This window comes from Giraffa tippelskirchi, chromosome 11, assembly GCF_054371585.1.
Source record: "Giraffa tippelskirchi isolate mGirTip1 chromosome 11, T2T-mGirTip1v1.2.pri, whole genome shotgun sequence".
In the NCBI taxonomy this organism is placed as follows: domain Eukaryota; kingdom Metazoa; phylum Chordata; class Mammalia; order Artiodactyla; family Giraffidae; genus Giraffa; species Giraffa tippelskirchi.
The window spans coordinates 83521912-83540431 of NC_137285.1; the positions used below are offsets into that span (position 1 = coordinate 83521912).

General features: G+C 39.8%; 1 protein-coding gene across 1 annotated transcript; it reads left to right on the forward strand.

Moving 5' to 3' along the window:
* The first annotated feature begins 3725 nt into the window (after window positions 1-3725).
* MMP27 (matrix metallopeptidase 27) lies at window positions 3726-17641 on the forward strand. Its single transcript, XM_081538318.1, has 10 exons — window positions 3726-3843; window positions 4622-4860; window positions 6190-6338; window positions 6429-6557; window positions 11054-11215; window positions 11392-11512; window positions 13257-13387; window positions 14345-14504; window positions 15021-15124; window positions 16342-17641. Exons 1-10 carry the CDS (start codon window positions 3745-3747, stop codon window positions 16581-16583), a joined length of 1536 nt encoding a protein of 511 aa, XP_081394444.1. The 5' UTR covers window positions 3726-3744; the 3' UTR covers window positions 16584-17641.
* The last annotated feature ends 879 nt before the right edge of the window (window positions 17642-18520 follow it).

The following is an 18520-nucleotide window of genomic DNA, read 5'->3' on the forward strand; positions in this document are numbered from 1 at the left end:
CTGACTTGTGATCTACTAAATTTCTTAATATACTACCACATAGTTCATCTAAAGTATAAAAGGGAATTTTCAATATATTTGCAGGTATTTTCCCTTATCAGAAATATTATACTATTGATATTACACTTTTAGATTTTGCTGCATAGGTTAACGAAATATTTTGTCAATATTCAGTCTTCAAAGATTCTCTTGAGTATGTCAATACTTTATTCTCAACTTATTTTATAAGATAAGAAAATAGAAATAGTATATACTCTAATTTCATTTATTCACTTATTCTGTAGTTAATCACCTACCTGTTCCAGGTACTGTGCTAGGGAAAGTGAGGGAAACGGATAAGCAATTCGTTGTATCAATGTCAAATGGCAAAGGACATGTAATTTGAAATTTCATTTTTAAGAGTCAATTTCAGACTATGGCATCTTCTAAAACTTCTTAAGAGATCAGTTTTTACAGGCATAAAGATGGGAGATTCATCTCAGGATACCTGCTAGTTGTATCAGCTGTGTATGATAGATTCTTGGCCCAAGCCTCATCTGTGCATTTTCAACATAAAAACTGAATTCACATTATCTCTTTAACCATATTTCACAGTCAAAGAAAGTGAACAGCAATATAAAGTACAGTAAAGAATTTTAAACATTAGCCCCTTTTAAGATTTTCTTCTCCACAACATGTGGTATTTTCTGGATGCTGTGTTGAAAATTTGAGTACAAGAGATGTGAGAATCTAAACTTAAAACTTAAAGAATGATATTACTTTTATCTTAGGTTGAGTCTCTTCCAAAGCAAAGGGTAAGACAAGACCTTGGTGCAGTCACTTTATCTGGGACATGGTCCCAGGAAGCAAGAGTGAGGTTGAGCAAGCGGAGTGAAACAGAAAGAGGGAAAGTTAATGAATTCAAGCGTGTATCGCTGAGGTTTCTGCTACAGGAGCTGGGGGTCAGTGCCAGCAGGACTTACTGAGAAACTTGCAGAACTCTTTTCAGTTGTTCACTTGTTCCCCAGCGGGTGGGAGGCTGGAACATTCGTCCTTCAGTCCCCTTGCCCGCCCCCACACCAGGTAGCTCTAAGGAGTTGACCTGTCAGTCCCTATGGCAGCGCAATGCCCCGAGCAAAAAGCACGAAGATACCCAGTGTGTGGTTCAGGGTGGACTGCGTCCGAGTGAGGTGAGTTACGCAGACCTGCCCACAGGTCAGAGGTGTGTGGGGAGACTGTCACGCAGGGCACCAGAGGCGCCTCCTGTAACTTTGCTGCTGGGAGATTAAAGTGGGAAATTGGAGGTGTCTTCTCTTGGGAAACTTAGTCACCCAAGAAAAAGGATGTACAGATAACCAACCTACAGAAATCTCAGTGGGGCAAAGACTTACTAGTTACCTCTATTAACATGATCCCCCTCTTCCTTTGCTGCAGTAAATTTCACTTGAGGTAGCAATGCGTCCAGTGAAAAGACTATGTTTTGTAGCCTTGCTTATGGCTAGATATGGCCATGTGTGTAATTTCTTGCCAGAAAATGTAAGCAGAATACTGTATGGGCTTCTAGAAAGAGACTGAGCATTTACTTTCTCTTCCTTCCTCTTTCCTGCTGCCTGTACATGCTAAGCCACTTCAGTTGTGTTCGACACTGTGCAACCCCATGGGCTGTAGCCTGCCAGGTTCCTCTGTCCATGGGATTCTCCAGGCAAGAGCACTGGAATGGGCTGCTATTTCCTTCTCCAGCTCCTGTAATGCAGACGCAGTTGCAGAAGCTTGAGAAGCCACCTGGACCATGAGGCAGTGGCCCTGAGAGATGGTGTTGCCAGGCGCCTGCTGCCTACATCCCTGATGATGTGGTATTGTCGCACAAGCCTTGGACTACCGAATCTGGACTTTTCTCATGTGAGGGAGAAAGAAATGTTTCTTAATCATTTGGTACTTGGATTTTTTTCTATTACATTTCAACCAAATATTCCAACTAATATATCATATGAAGTGTCTGGAACCCACCCTACCACCCTGCAGTAAAGGTCATCAACCAGCAGCCCTGCCAAAGCACACAAAGCTTCCAGTCAACTTTCTTGTCTCTCAATATTAAACAGATTGCAGATCACATCTCCAGACATTTTTTTTAAAGCTTCTAATATCAAAAACAGATACCAAAACAGAAATTTGGAAGAAATAGAGACAATTTTGGAAGCAAAAGAAAATGTCAAACTAAATGAAAATATACTTAACATTCTTTAAAAATAAGACATAGCTTACGTCCAAAAAAAAATTAACAAAATACAAAAAAATAAAAGGATACTCAGAGAATTAGAAACAGCTCTTGGACATTAAAAATATAACTAAGATAAACTCAATAGGTGAGCTGGAAATAAAGTTGATGGAAAGTAATAAAGGATATATTGGAAACACAGAGATTCAACCCAAGAGTTCCAATAGTTATGTATTCCAGAAATAAAAAGAGGAAACCAGGTGGAAAGAAATTATCAAAGAAATAAAAGAGGAAAATTTCCTTGAAGTTTTCATAATGAAAGAGCTCTCTTATTGCCAAGCAATGTTACTGCAAAAAGACTCCCGTTAAGAGATATCTTTATCAAATTTCAGAACACCTGGGTAAAGAGACTTCCAAAATTGTTCAGAAATAAAAAGAAACGTACCAAGAATAAAAGACTTTTCAACAACAACTCTATATTCCAGAAAACAATGGAACAGAAACTTCAAAATTCTAAGGCAGATTGATTTCAGCCTGATATTCCATAACCAGACACACCCTCTGTAGAGTGTGAAGATGGAATAAAGGGTATTCTAGACATGAAAAGACTCAAAACATGCATTTTCCTTGCACCCTTCCTTAGACATGGCTGCCTGCACGTGTATTTGCTGCAGTCGGTCAGATCTCCTGCAGCTCATCTCTGCCGTGGTCCCAGCTCCTGTGGCCTCTCTCCACTCAAATGCCTTCTCCTTTCCTCTGTGAGAACCAATCCTACACATTCATCAAGAGCCAGTGCAAGCTCAACCTGCTTGAAGCCTCTAGACCACACTCGTCTGCAGTAATCTCTCTACCTTTTGGGCCATTTCAGTCTTCAGGATCTTTACTGTGCATTTTGCTGCTTTCCTCCATTTTACCTGGGGTTAGCCTGTGTTTATGTCTGAATTTTCCAACAAGTTTGGACCATTTACCCAGTTAATTAGGATAATCTGATTCCTAAATCGTCTTTTCACGATACCATGCATTTTCTTTTTTGGAGAAACAGACATGCCTTGTTTATGAGAAGACAGAAATAAGGAAGTATATGTATCAGGAGCAAGACAACAGGTGAAATCATATTCCTCAGAAGAAGCAAAAAATTACAATTTTGCAAGCATAACAGGTGATTGCAACAAAAGATAAAAATTTTTACAAAGAAAATTACGTTTTTATACAAATATTATGGGCTTTCATTCAAGTGAAAATTATTCAACTCCCAAGAATTTATGCATAGGAAAGCCTCCAACTTTGGAAGGGAAAAAGTAGCTTGGAGCCTCAGTTTGTATTATTTTAAATTCAATAATAACAGTGACTGTATTTCCCAAACAAACCGTAGATCATGATTGTGAAGTCAAGTCAACCTTAGGAAAAAAAAACATATCATGACACACTCCGTGGCAAATGTCCTTTTCTGTTTTTAATTAAAAGATAATACAAGCCGATTCATGCCACGTCTCACTATTATTTTCTAAATTCTATGCAAACAGAACGAGGCTTCAACTGGAGAGAGAGGAATGAAGAACCTTCTTCTGCTTTCGGTCTTTGTAACACTGTCCTCTGCATTTCCTGTGGACCGAAGGATGGAAGATGAAGAGAACCTGCAACTGACTCAGGTACTGTCTCAGTAAATGTGATTCGTGGCTGTCCATAACAATCTCACTTTACTGATTGTCCGAGGACCTAAAAAGACAGCCCATTCTTACCAAAGAGTCCTGAACCCTTTTGTGAGGAGCTGATTTTCCTTTCCTTGGCCCTAAAGACATCAGGAATGGTGGGGGGTGGCGAGTGGGGTGGGCTGGGAGAAAGGCAGGATTTGCTACAGCTTTAAGCATCGGATACAAGTGAGGAGAGAACGAGCAGAGAAAGGGTCAGCTCTGCAATAACGGAGATCTCCGTAAAAGCATCTGAAGACCAGCCAGGGGGAGCTAACCGTAGTTTGGTGCCCCTTATCTTATATGTACGAAAACCACGCTGCTTTGGAGATTCCCTCTAAAACTCAATCCAGTTGCTTCGCCATATTTGATGAAATTACTTAAATGTGATTACATGTGAATAATCATATTTTCTCCATAATTTATTTCAAGGAAACACCAAATGAAAGTAACAGTAAAAATGTGTATGACACAAGATCATTCAACACATAGAAGCTTGCTTCTCGTCTGTTAAAGTTTGGAGTTTCATAGCTCTATGGGTTTAGCCGGTTCTGGTCACACCCAGCTCATTGAGCTCTTGGGAACTGAAAAAGAGGGTGACTCTTCTCTTTCCTCCTTGTTTGCTCCCTCTCCCCTTCCTTTCCCTTGTGATTTATTTCCTTTTTCCCTCCTGCTGCCGAAAAGGATCTTGGAAAGGATCTCTCCTGTAGTCCGTGCCTTTTTTTGTCTTTTCGGTCAGGCATATCTCAACCAGTTCTACTCTCTTGAAATAGAAGGGAGTCATCTTGCTCAAAGCAGTAACAGAAGTCTCATAGATGGCAAAATTCGTGAAATGCAAGCATTCTTTGGATTGACAGTGACTGGAAAACTGGACTCGAACACTCTCAAGATCATGAAGACACCCAGGTGTGGGGTGCCTGACGTGGGTCAGTATGGCTATACTCTCCCCGGGTGGAAGAAGTACAACCTCACCTACAGGTAATGCTCTTGCTCTTAATCTAAATGAACATGAATATTATCTCTAAGAAGCAAAGATAATAATGGCTTATTTTACCCAGCACTTCCCGTGGGGATAGCACTTGATAGGTTTTATTTATTCCACCCTCTCAAAAAACTTGTGACATAGGCACCCCTGTTATTACCACCTTAAACACAGGAGAAATTGGAAGAAAAAAAAAGCTTGTTTAGCATAGTCCAGTTTGCACAGCTCTTCTCAGCAGACTAGTCTTTCTTGGTGGCTCAGAGGGTAAAGCATCTGCCTGCAGTGTGGGAGACCCAGGTTCAATCCCTGGGTCAGGATGATCCCCTGGAGAAGGAAATGGGAACCCACTCCAGTATTCTTGCCTGGAAAATTCCATGGTCAGAAGAGCCCAGTGGGCTACAGTCCATTGGGTCGCAAAGAGTCAGACACGACTGAGTGACTAACACGCTCTCAGCAGACTGGCTCTGCAAATTGGCTCTAATCTCTAGCCTCCGCCACCTCCATAGAAACTCAGGATCAGAACCACTATGGTCTGATTGCAGATGCTTAAAGGTACACTTGAAGTGTGCTCAAGGGAAAATGAGAAAATGGAGTACAACCAGCTCACGTTGGAGACATGTATGAGTTAGATTGCCAAATCTCAAGTGGACCTCGGATGTCTCAAACAAAGGAGCTGGCTTATCGGCAGAAAGAGGTTGAAGGCTGCCTGTGACCTGAGACAGAGGCAGTGGCCTTGGCCACTGCTCTAGAGCCCTCCTGGTCGGCCTTAAAAAGTCGAATAGTGCTTCCTTCTTCTTCTCGAGCCTTAGGGATTGAGGTAAAAGTAGGTTTAGCAAAATAGAGAATATAAACAAAAGCAAGATCTTTTCCTGAGAAACAAACTCTTTGTGGCTCTCAAGTGAGGCTTGATATATGACACATGCATAAAACTGATTTCTATAAGCTGTTTGAGAAAATGAATCTCAGTTTTTTTCAGAAGATACATGTCATACAGTCATATGCACAGCAAATCCATGCATAGAATGAATGATCTTCCACTTAAGACATGACCTTAGGGAAGTCATTTAACCTCTTTGAGCCTCATTTGTCAAAGTGCAATAATACTACCTGATCAATAGCACAGATGAAAGACCGAATTATTAACATATAGCATATGTAAAAGTACCTAATTTAAATGGTAAAGTATTGTACAAATATAGTGATAGCACCATACCAAAAGTTATTGCAGCATGTGATGGATAAGATAGAAATTATTTTCTTTTCCTAGTATGTGTGTTTACATGCTTGTATAACAGCCAATTGATACATATCTGTTAATTTGTAAGAATCGTGAACTACACTCCTGATATGGCACGAGCTGATGTGGATGAGGCTATCCAAAATGGTTTAGAATTATGGAGCAAAGTCACTCCACTAATATTCACCAAGATATCCAAAGGGATCGCTGACATCATGATTGCCTTTAGGACCCGAGGTAAGGTTTTCAGCAGAGAAAGCAATATGGCCATTTTCATCTCGGGAGCTTAGACGAGGCTGATCTTCCCCCTCTGTGACTGTTTCCCAGTCCACGGTTGGTGTCCTCGTTACTTCGACGGTCCCTTGGGAGTCCTCGGCCACGCCTTTCCCCCTGGTCTGGGACTGGGTGGAGACACTCACTTTGATGAGGATGAGAACTGGACCAAGGACGGAGTAGGTGAGCCCAATTTTTTTTACGAACAAAATGTTACTATTCATACAAATCCCTGAAAGGAATAGCTTTGCAATTAGTTGCTTTTTACTTCCCAATTTCCCTATGATGTTTCATATTCCAGATGACATTGATGAAAATGTTCAATGTCTATTCGGACAATTGTGCTTGTACGGTTCAGAGCTTTATCCACACAGCACTTTCATAAAGCTGCTAATCCTGTCATGATCAGAACATTCTTCCCTTACTCGTATGTTCATTCATACATCTGCAATGCCTGAAGGGCCACTACGTGTCTGGAACTATGCAAGGTGTTGTGCAGACCACAAAATTGTTCTAGAAAAGTTCAGAGCTTCACGATCTTGGGTGATGTATAAGGCCTAGACCCACTCACCACCAAACAAGGCAGAAAGTGCTGCGTATTATACCAACAGCAGAAGTCGTCTCTAGCTTGAGGACTGAAAGAAGACTCTGGGAGGTGGTAATTCCAAGTTAGTGATTGAAGGATGCTAGGTGGGTACCTGGCCCATAGGACATCCATTTATATACACGAACCTCTTCATCTAACTCTTGCTTGTCTGCCAAAGAACTAGACCCTGGTCTTTATATTTGAATTATTTCTTTAGACCATGGGCAGTGATTTTATTTCTCTTAATGGACCTCCCTGGCATGAAGATAAGAGATATTTTATTACGTTTCAGATAAAAAAACGAAACTTTATTATAGTAAAAATACGTACCTCTAACAAAGGAGCAGACTCTCAGGTTCTCCCCACTCTTTTCTTTCCATCATTGACCACAGTCACCGTGTGTCTGGTATCTGGTTTCCAGGGTTCCAGGAAAGAGGATGCTGTGGCTTTCTGGTGGGTGGTACGCGAGGCCACAATTCAGTCCTGACCACATAACTCTGTGTAGTCTGTGAGTCAGTCACAGTTTCTGCAAAACTGAAAGCCAGTGTCTCAAAATGACGCACGGCCTCTCCTTGCTAAGTCTGAGCATGTGATGGAAGTGTTCTCCTAAGAGCTAGGAAATACAGAGGGGAAAGGACTCTGTGCTGGCTGGACTTCAGGGGGGTTTGGAGTCGGTTGCTGCACTGCCGCATAGGTAACATTACAGCCAAGAAAATGAAAGAGGTAGGGTGACCCCAGGATCCAAATGACAGAGGAGTTGAAGGGACCGTGTCTGTCTCCTGCTGAGACGTGTTCCAATGTTTTCCTGGATTTGGCCTAAAGGTCATGTGGATACATCCGATCAGGCAGGTATAGGAAATATTCTAGTGCTCACCGAAGTCAGAATGAGTCCCCTCACTCAGCCAGGCTTTACTTGCATATCTAGAAGTAGAGATTAGTCTTAGGTTTCACTATCATTTTAAAAAAATATTTATTTATTTATATTTAGCTGCATTGGGTCTTAGTTGCAGCAAGTGGGCTCAGTTGGCCCATGGCATGTGGGATCTCAGTTCCTTGACCAGGGATCGAACTCATTTCCCCTGCATTGCAAGGCAGATTTGTAACCACTGGGCAACTGGAGAAATCCCCTCATTATCATTTTATCCCTGTTAGTTCCAATTTGTTGCTGTTTGTCGATAAGTTGTATCTGACTCTTTGCGACCCCACGGACTGTAGCCCACCAGGCTCCTGTGTCCATGAGATTCTCCAGGCAGGAATCCTGGAGTGCGTTGCCATGCCCTCATCCGGGGAATCTTCCCAACGCAGGGATTGAATCCATGTCTCCTGCACTGGCAGGCAAATGCTTCCCACCTGGGAAGCCCATTAATTCCAACACTCAGTGGCAAAAGTACTAGTCCCCACACTGCAACTGGCCCCTTGCCAACGGGGCTGTGTGCGATGGATTATGAAAAAATCCAGAGGGTCCTGGGCCTCAAGTCGGCAAAACTTGCCTGAGCAAGCAGAGGATAAACATAGCCCTCCACTAAGCTCTGGGTGGATAGCCCGGCAACAATACTAAAACGGGTGTTTTGTAACTGCTTTATTATAATACATTCCCTCAGGGTTGAAATTATTGGCCCCAGGGGATCCCTAATCCTGTAACTCTCAGCTTTCTGACCTAGAAGGGAAAATGTTTTCCTGTTCTCTAATAAAAATATAAAATCTCAAGCATATGTAACCTCTAATCAAATGAATTTTTTTAGATAGAAAAATTTGGCAATAATGTATAATATATGATTACCTTTTTACGAATATGTAGGCTCTCTTTATGCAAAGGGCACAAAAGTCTTAGTGTAACTCTGTTAAGAGCAATAGACAGCAGTCATCTGCTAATCCCACTGCTTCCCAAGGGGTTGGAAGTCACTGCACGCTGATGTCAGAGAGATCTGAGCACATGGCGAGGGTTTCCTGGGAATCTTCCAAAGTGAGGCCAGTTTCAAACCTGTATGTGAATGTAAATGCTTCACACACACATACAGTGGCACCAGGCAACTGCAACAGACTTCAGAGACCACTACAGGTGTGGTGTTGGGATGGAGAAGAGCAATGGTCTGCGGCACGGGGGAACTTACATGCAGGAACATGACACAACTTATCTGTAATAAAGGCAAAAAAACACCTTGCAAAGCTCCTGTCCTCAGCAAATATTTGAAAAGTGTTTGACACTGATAATTATGTTGGTGATTATTAACACTAATGATAATGGTGATGACTAAGTGATTTCTAGGGAAAAAATATATTCACAAAGGTACTGATGGAAACTGGTACTGGGCTTTATAAAGCCCAAATTTATCTATTTAGTTGAATCTCCAAGAAGACAGAAATGATATCTTTTTTTTCTACTGTATCATACAGCCTGTAATATTGTCAGTATGAGAAATGCTCTACAAATAATAGTAAATGAAGCCTTTCAACAATCCTTTACTCAAAATCTACTCTAATCCACGCTCTGTAATAGAAATGGAATATACAATAGTGTACAGGACACAGACCCTGTTCTCCAGGGGTTTACAGTCTAGATGGCACACTCTATCAAATGGCATTTAAAGTTAGTATGATCAACTTTGGGATAAAAGGAACTATGGCAATGTAATAGGAGCACCTAAAAGAAATTCTAACCCATATACAGAGGTCAGGAAGGAAGTGACACCAACCTGAGACTTGAAGTCTCTGCAGGAATTCTGAAGCAAAGTGGAGTAAAAAGTGTTCTAGACAGGATAATCCAACCAACTCAAGTATTACAATTGTAACGGAGCAGAAGGCTAAAGTGGTGTAGATTAGAATCCTATACAGAGGGTCTTGAGAGCCAGAATAAAAGTCTGCATTTCGTTTAGATGACCTGAGTTTTAATAACTTTTTTAAAGAGTTACTTGTCCCATCCCTATCCAAAAGTACACACAGGGATATTGCCAGCCAGACAAGGGCCGGCAGCAAAAGCCAGAGCAGAAAAGCATGAAAATCCATGAAATAATTCTTTGCCTTTCCATGTTTGTTTTATGCAAACATCACTGGACAAATCTCCATCACAAAAGACTCAACATTTTCCTTAGTATCCATAGGCTTAGCTGCAAGTCCAAGGACAGTCTTTATTATTATATACTTAGAAGCTTACAGACTGTAGGAGACAGACAAATAAAAAGGCAGTTCCAGCCATGCATGGTACGACTTCTGGTGTGGGTAAGTACAGAGTACTACAGTCTTGTCTAGGAGGAACATCTAACCATCCTCTCATCCAAATAAAAGCCTGGATATCCAGCACCCATTACTAAGCTGTTTATCAGTCCCCAGGAAGACGATTAAGACATGGTCTCTGGACTGAAAGGGTGCACAACTTAGTGAAAGAAAGAAAGAATGCAGTACTTATTTGCAAAGACAGAATTAAGCTCAGTCTACAGAAGTGGAGAGAGGTGCAATTAAGTCAACCTGGATAGGAGCTGGGGGAAAGAAGTCTCGTGAAGGAGGTGACTCTGGAGGGGATTCCTGAGGAATAAGTAGGACAGATGAGTGAAAGGGGGTGAGAGAGGTTATACTTTGGGCAGAAGTGATGGAGATACACAGACACTGATTAAAAAGAGCATGGCATAGGTGAGAAATGCAAATGACTCCACATGGCTAGCTCAGGGAATACGAACATAAAATATGAGGCTGGGGGAAAAAGCAGGGACTAGTTCATGGAAGGCCATGTTTAGGTATTTGGACTTGATCCTACAGCCAATGGAGAATCTCTGAAGACTATAAGTAGGAGAAATATGATCACGTACAGACGCCTAACCACAACCCAAAACAGGTGGCTTATTTTTTTTTTTACTACTATCCATTTCTGAGACAGCTGTTTTCTGCCATCTGCTTGCTCTGGGTTACATTTCTCTACGATGTGACTAATACCAATTATCAGTGTTGAAAAATTTCCCAGATAAATAATGGTTCATATGTTATAAGAATTGTCTGTCTGACAAGCCTTTTCTTCATTTCTCTCAGTTACTTCCTAATCTCAGATACAATCATTCTCCTTCCGATTGACTAATGTATTCATGTTTTCCCTGTTTTTGTTAAGGATTCAGCTTATTTCTTGTGGCAGCTCATGAATTTGGTCATTCACTGGGACTCTCTCACTCCAGTGATCAAACAGCCTTGATGTTCCCAAACTATGTCTCCTTTGATCCTAGCAAATACCCACTTTCTCAGGACGATATCAATGGAATCCAATCCATCTACGGTGAGCAACAAATCTGAATACATGTGAACTGAATTGAAGGCTTTCCAGGAAGGAAGTTGAGAAAAATCACTTCTTGAAATATTATTCTGAAGAAAATATTCTCTTGGGAAAGATCCTTCTGTAGGTATTTCCACATGCCTTCTTAATTCACTGAGGTATTTCTTTTCTCACCAAAGGAGGGCCACCTAAGGTACCTGCTAAGCCAAAGGGACCCACTGTACCTCATGCCTGTGACCCCGATTTGACTTTTGATGCTATCACCACTTTCCGCAGAGAAGTAATGTTCTTTAAAGGCAGGTAAACCCATTCCCTTAAACACCTCAACTTCCTGTGACATTTTTTTTTCAAGAGATTTGGGGATAAGAGAGTTGTTGGGATAGTGAGAATGTGTCTTTACTTTTTGTTTCATAACTGTCTACATTGCTTGAATGTTTTACTCTCTGAACATATCTCTTACCTGTTTGGTAATTTTTTTTTCAAATGGTAATTATCTGCTTAATTTTTTGAGTAACTGCCATTCCGCTTTCCATAGAGGCGGCACCACTCTACATTCCTACCAGCAGCAACCAGCGTTCCAGTCTCTCCACATCCTCACCAATGCTTGCGCTCTGTTTTTCCATCCCTGCTACATGTCACCTCTCGGAGAATGTGTTCTGTGACTTTTCTCTCTACCCTCCCAGGTAGAGGTGAGCTGCTGTTTCCTCTGTGATACCATTGTTTTCATTTACACCCCATCCCATCCCCATCAGTTGTTCAGTAGGTCTTGTCAAGCCCCATTGCAGACACATCGATGATCTATGCCCACTGCCTTCTCTCTGTCTCCACCACCATCTCCATCTCATCCAAGCTACCATCATTTCCATCTCCTACTCCAGAGGCCTGTTTACTAGCCTGCTTGTTTCTGCTCCCATCTTTCATATGTAAAACAGCCAAAGGGATCTCACACTGATAAATTATTTTTAAATGTTTTTTAAATTAATTTATTTATTTTAATTGGAGGCTAATTACTTTACAATATTGTAATGGTTTTTGCCATACATTGACATGAATCAGCCATGGGTGTACATGTGTTCCCCATTCTGAACCGCCTCCCACCTAATTTTTAAATGTTTTTAAGCAAATTTTTAAATTGCCATTGAACCAGAGTCTACTTTCAGTAACTTCTTAGCTAAAGTAATACACCAATCCTGACGATGTCCTGGACCTGGCTTATACCATTTCAGAATCCAATTATTAAATTTTCAAGAATTTTGTAAACTAGCTCCCATTGCCTTGGTAGCTTGAAATTGGCCTTGTTTGGAGTACCTACCCCCTGAAAATCATCAACTGATAAAAATTAGGTCTTTTTCCTACCTGGAGAGCCAGTTGTGAAATATGCATCAGTGGACTAGTCCTTGAAGTTGAATCAACAAAGTGTTAGCTGTGGTAGGAAATCTCTTCTCTCACTATGTAATTACTGCACTTAACTTGCAACATGGCGGGTCAGTTATGTATACCATGGCCACATTTTCAGAACAAAGTGTCAGGACATACACCATCTGACAAGGATATAGGGGTAAAAGGAAAGAATCTGTGAAATCAGACTCCTTCCACCCATGACTGTGTATAGCACTACAGTGCATGGGGTCACAGAGTCAGACACAACTTAGCAACTGAACCACAACAACAACGATGACACGCTGTCACCGTGCTCCTAATAGCTGAGGCTGAGAGACCACTTGTCAGGGATGGGTTCCCAGCATGGGAAGAAAAATGAACTATAAGGACTTTTCAGATCTTGCTCATAGGCTCAGAGCTATCAACCAATTAGATAAAGATAAGTCTAAGTTTGCAGTGGTTTCATGGAAGTAGATACACATAGACTGTATATATGGAGAAGGCAATGGCACCCCACTCCAGCACTCTTGCCTGGAAAATCCCATGGATGGAGGAGCCTGGTGGGCTGCAGTCCATGAGATCGCACAGAGTCAGACATGACTGAGGAGACTTAGCAGCAGCAGCAGCAGACTGTATATAAATTATGGTTTCCTGTCTAACACAGGCACATATGGAGGATCTATTATGATATCACTGATGTTGAATTTGAATTAATCTCTTCATTCTGGCCATCTCTGCCAGCTGATATTCACGCTGCATATGAGAACCCCATCGACAAGATTCTGGTTTTTAAAGGTAATATTGCCTATCATTATTCCTCTTCTCCTTGTGTATGCCTGAACTAGTTAGCAGATATTTTAATTCAAGGAATATAATCTTCATGCATGAGCCAAATGGACAGGGCTTTTGCTCTGACCTTAAGTTCCTATTATAAAGAATAACTATCCAAGGATTCTCTCTGGCTATAAACATAAACACCATCCCAAGTGCACAGAAGAAAAGAAACCTGTATAACAAAAACTAAAAAGTCTTTTCTTCTGCCAAATAAAGGTAACCCATCTCTCTTCTTATATTCCCTTTTTTACTAGGGCTGCTAGATGTGGCAAATAAAAATACAAGATGCTTTGAATTTCAGACAAATAAAAAATAATTTTTTAGTTTAAGTGTATCCATTGTAATATTTTGGATATACTCATACCAAAAATTAGTCATTGTTTATTTGAAATTCAGATTCAGTTGGTATCTTATATTCAACCTAGCAAGCCTACTTTTCAGATGGATTTTATCAGATTTCTTGCCTTTGAGAACACTTGGGTGTGGAAATTTAGGGGAACAAATATACTCAATGGTTTTGTCAGAATTAGAAAAGAATCAATATAATGAACTCAACTGACATGGTTATGCACACTGTTAACTATGAAAGTGAAAGTGAAAGTGTTAGTTGCTTAGTCCTGTCTGACTCTCTGTGATCCCATGAACTGTAGCCCGCCAGGCTTCTCTGTCCATGGGATTCTCCAGGCAAGAATACTGGAGTGGGTAGCCATTTCCTAGGTATATATTATTTGTGTAATATTAATGATATGTAAGAAGCTAAAGAATGTGGTAAGAATGAATAGAGACATAAGATTACTAAATCTTTAAGATTTGAACCCAAAAGGAACTAGGAATCTAATTATTTCCAAACTTCTTAAGATGCCTATTTCTTCCTTTAGGAAATAAATCAGAAGATACTCACTCTCCCTCTTGTCCTAGATGACAACTTCTGGGTGATCAGAGGATACGCTGTCTTACCCAATTATCCCAAATCCATCTATACTCTTGGCTTTCCAAGACGTGTGAAGAAAGTTGATGCAGCTGTGTGTGACCGCAGCACAAGAAAGACCTACTTCTTTGTGGGCATTTGGTGCTGGAGGTAAGTTTGCAGACAACTGGCCCCTTGTTTCAGTCTGGAGAAAAATATCCACAAACCATCACTTTAACACGGTCTTCCAAAAGTGTTATGTTGAAGGCAATCTTAGGTGGATGGCATTCACCAAACAAAAGAATGTTTCAGTCAGGTCAAAGATCTTTCTCCAGCTTATAAAGATAAAGATAAAATAATAAGACTGCCAGTGACAAACATGTTCAGTCAAAATCATTGAAACTCCAGAAAGAGCCCTTACTTTGATTTAACAGTTCCTCAGAATAGTATCGACCTGGCAAATTATGTGGTTTTTTCCCCTCATAATTCCTTATTTTCAAGACACTGTAAGTGATCTGACCAAACATACTCTTTGCCATTTTTTAATTATTGATCCAACTAGTTTTATTCCAACAGGACTACTTTTTTTTCTACATCTTTGCTTGACTACAAGTTGTGCAGTAAAAAAATTAATCCTCTCCTCCCGAAACAAAGGTCCCCTGAAAACTTTCAAATCCATGTCTCCAGGTATGATGAAGTGATCCAGACCATGGACAAAGGGTACCCACGGAGAGTGGTAAAACACTTCCCAGGGATTGGTCTCCGAGTGGACGCTGCTTTCCAACACAAAGGTAAGCATCAGCGCCTGACTGTTAGGATACTTAGAAGACTTTACTGTGAAAGAAATCAGCACGAAAACGTCAAGGTTTCTTTTTAATGTCATTTTATTACTCTTGAGTACATGTAAAAATAAACTTTGAGGAACTTATCAAAATTGAATAGTAAGTTCTGAGTTATATTCTCTGACATACTACTTCGAAACGATGCAAAAGGTACCAAAATTATCATTGATCATGGATATCTGATAAAGAGACCCCTGAAGAGTTTTAAGTGTGAAACATGACTGAGCATCTGAACTGAACAGTGATTCTCAAACCTTAATGTATATAGTTTAGTGTGCACAGTTTGGGGTTTGTGTATCAAGCGACAAGTTCCTTAGAGTTTCTGAGGCAGTAGGATTGTGGGTAAGATCCAGGAATCTACACTTTTAAAAGAACCTCAAGCAAATTAATGAATCAGTCCACCTACTATATCTTCAAAGACAACAAAGCAGACCATGGAGTAAGCAGAAGTCTAAAGATGTTTTTGAGTATCGCCATCTTTCATCAGTCCTGAATGTTCATTGGAAGGACTGATATTGAAGCTGAAATTCCAATACTTTGGCCACCTAATGCGAAGAGCTGACTCATTTGAAAAGACCCTGGTGCTGGGAAAGATTGAAGGTGGGAGGAGAAGGGGAAACAGAGGATGAGATGGGTGGATGGCATCACCGACTCAATGGACACGAGTTTGAGCAAGCTCCAGGAGTCAGTGAGGGACAGGGAGGCCTGGCATGTGCAGTCCGTGGGGTCGCAAAGAGTCGGACACCACTGAGCGACTGAACTGAACTGAACTGATCTTTTATTCTAGTGAAATCTAATATGGAACCTCAGAACTTAAAACAGATAAGCCAGAGCAGCTCTAGGAAAATGAGGAGGTAGGGCCCAAGGCCATACTGACAGAGGCCTCTTTCTCCCCCTCACTGAGACATTTTTTGGAAACCTAGTTTGAGAAGCTCTGGTATAAACTACAGCCCCTTGAAATTCATGTTTCATACCTTAGCTTTTTCCTCAGGGAAATAGCAATAATATTTTTCATGTGCCTGGGTAAAGTAAAATGAATGTATATAGTTACACATTTATTTTTTCTCCTTATCATGTTCAATTATTGTATTCTACATTCATAAAATTGAAAAGTATGGAACCATTGTAGTTGTATAAGATAACTAATCATGATTCTCTCTCTCTAGGATTCTTCTATTTCTTCCGTAGATCAAAACAATTTGAATATGATCCTAAGGCAAAGAATGTTACCCGAATAATGAAAACCAATACTTGGCTTCAGTGTAAAGAACGGTTAAATCCATCATCTGATTTTACCATCAGTGAGGAAAAAGTACATTCAGGAGTGGAGATGTTTCATTACAAAAATTTAAATTTTCTTATTTTTAGTATTGTTCACATGATAAACAAAATCTACAGTTACCAGTAAATTCATAGACCTAATATAAACCTCAAGGGATCTTTTAATCTGAACTCTGCTTCAAATTAGAACAGAACTGTTCTTTAAGATCAAGTCACCAGGCCTAGTTATAAGTATCTATTGAATGAAGAGTGGAACAGCTATTTTGAGCTGCCTGATTCTCTTTACAGGAAGTTATGTATAAACAAAACTCTCACTGGACTTTAAGCATATTTTATGTTTTGTAGACTTGAAGAAGTAAGCCATGTGTCTTATAAAAACAAAATACTGAAAACATTTATTAAACCAATCTTTAGCATTCTATTTTGCCTGGACCTTTGGAGTTGGAGAGGCTCAATAAACTGCATCCCACGTCCCTACCCATGTTTTGAAGCTACTGAAAAATATACAGTTGGGAGAGTAAACTACCACCTTTATTACTGAAAAGCTAAATTCTCATGGTTAAGTTTTGCCTTTACATCCTCAAAGCTAAATGCTTAGCAAAGCTCTAATAAGTTTTGTGACCCAAAAGATGGGAGGTTGTCAGCTGAACTTGATTCTGATTAGGTGATAGATTGAGTAGTGTCAATTGATAGAAAGTGAGAACAGACAATCTCAAGAATTCCTACAGCTAGTCCTCCAACTCACACATTTTTCTTTAAGTTAAGTATTATCAGAAAATATAAGAATGGGATATTCTTTTATCCCAAAGAAAAAAGTAGTTGCATGTTTGAAACAGAAAGTAAGTTTTAAGACATATAGTTTAATACCTAGCATGTAGGAGATAGTAGGTCAGTCAGTCTTTGAAAAAAAAAAATAGTGCTGGAATAATCAAATATCCAAACACATAAAAAAACTTAGATTAACTCACATGTTCACAAAAGTTTACTAAAAATGGGCCATAGACCTCTAAACAGAAGAATTAAAAACATAAAGCTTCTAGAAGAAAATATTTTTTAAATGTTGTAACCTTGGATTAAACAAAGATTTTTAGATAGGACATAAAAAGTGTGAGGCATAAAAGAAAACATTGGTGAATTGAGCATGAACATTCAAAAACTTTGCTTTTCAAAAAAAAGAATGAAAAACCACACATTGGGAGAAATATTTTCAAAATATGTGATAAAGTACTTCTATCCTGAACATATAAGTAATTCTTACAACTCAAAAATAAGAGGACAGCTCAACTTTTTCAATGGCTAAAATATTTGCTATGAGTGGCAAATAAACACACGATATTCAACATCTCAATCATTAGGCAAATGCTAATGAAAACCACAGTGGGATACTACTACATACCAACCAGAATGGTTTAAGACTGAAAATACCAAATGTGGACAAGATGCAGAGTGACTGGAACACTCTTTGAGTGTTGGTGAGAGTGAAAAGTGATGCAGCCGTTTTGGAAAATGGTCTGGCTGTTAAAAGTTAAACATATACACATCATGTGACCCAATGACCTCACTCCTAAATGCTTCGGAAAAATGAAAGCATGCTCACATAATTAGTTATACAGAAATGTTCATGATAGTTTTATTTATATCTAAAACCTGGAAACAACCCAAATGTCTATCAAACTGGTACATCCAGACAGTGGAAACCTATTCAGCAATAAAAACCAATAAATGAATGATACATGCAACAAAATGGATTCATCTCAAAAGCATTATGGTAAATGAAAGAAGACAGACACAGAAAACCTCATATCATATGATTCCATTTATATGAAAAATTTAAAAAGGCAGACTATAATGAGAGAAAACAGATGGCTGGTTGCCAGTGGTCAGAAGTTGAAGAAGGGGTTGACCACAAAGGAATATATGTAATAGAAATGTTCGATATCATGATTATGGTGGTGGTGACTCTACTGAACGTATTTTTTAAAACCGTACACCTAAAATTAGTGAATTTTATTATATGCTAATTCTATTTCAATGTTGCTTATTAGAAAAAGAAGTGCAGCTTAG

Coding starts and splice junctions, on each gene's coding strand:
- MMP27 (XM_081538318.1), top strand. CDS start 3,745: ATGAAGAACCTTCTTCTGCTTTCGGTCTTTGTAACACTGTCCTCTGCA. Junction 6,558..11,053: donor CTGGACCAAGGACGGAGTAG/GTGAGCCCAATT, acceptor GTTTTTGTTAAG/GATTCAGCTTATTTCTTGTG. Junction 15,125..16,341: donor CGCTGCTTTCCAACACAAAG/GTAAGCATCAGC, acceptor CTCTCTCTCTAG/GATTCTTCTATTTCTTCCGT.